General features: G+C 42.3%; 1 protein-coding gene across 3 annotated transcripts in view; it reads right to left on the bottom strand.

The window, feature by feature from the left end:
* Nucleotides 1-596, bottom strand: part of LOC117106611 (nucleolar complex protein 2 homolog) — a 27,819-nt gene extending 27,223 nt beyond the window's left edge. For all 3 annotated transcript variants that reach the window (XR_004445104.1, XM_033247997.1, XM_033247998.1), the window contains exon 1: nt 452-596. Coding sequence is in view for 2 of the 3 variants with exons in the window: in XM_033247997.1 (XP_033103888.1) it covers nt 452-474 (23 nt within the window). In the remaining variant the exon portion in view is untranslated. The remainder of the gene's footprint in view (nt 1-451) is intronic.

Genomic DNA, 596 nt, shown 5'->3' with positions numbered 1-596 from the left:
AGAAATCGTATATATGTGATTCTGGCAACCATTTCATTTACAAGATGGCCGAAAAGCGATCAGATGGGAGCCACTCGAGAGAGCTGCGGTAAAACCGAATTTTTCTTAATAACACAAGCTGGATTTGTCATATAATAGTTTCAATCGTGTGGGTAAATGAATGTTTTTGCATAATACATGAATATTTAAGGAAATTACAACTTGGAAGTTTGATTTTGAAGATGAGGTGAACTTATGCATTAGCGCCTCGAAGAGGCTAGTATAGAGTTCCCTGCTCCTCCAACGAGGTGAGCAGTGAAGGTAGGCCTAGGCTAGGCCCTAGCTAGAAAGGAAGGCTATGCCCTAAGAAGGCCTATGCCTGGCTGGCTAGCCTAGCTAGGTCCTCCCTCCTAGGCCTGCCTAGGCTACGCTAGATATGTTTGCACTTTTACCAAAAAGTGTTATAGCCTACCTCTTCATTTTAGTGGATGACATGTTCGTACAATCGAAACGAGCCCAACGCGGAACTTATGATGTTTTAGGTCAGGGTGTTTACACAGATAACTTGTATCAGAAGAAACAACATGTGTTCTCCTCTGTGTAAAACTCTATTTTGT

The sequence above is a fragment of the Anneissia japonica genome, unplaced genomic scaffold (genome assembly GCF_011630105.1).
Source record: "Anneissia japonica isolate Jap-2015-1 unplaced genomic scaffold, ASM1163010v1 scaffold1306_len716249_cov185, whole genome shotgun sequence".
Taxonomy (NCBI): Eukaryota; Metazoa; Echinodermata; class Crinoidea; order Comatulida; family Comatulidae; genus Anneissia; species Anneissia japonica.
Note: the sequence above shows the minus strand (reverse complement) of the source record. Positions and strands in the feature narration are given on the sequence as shown.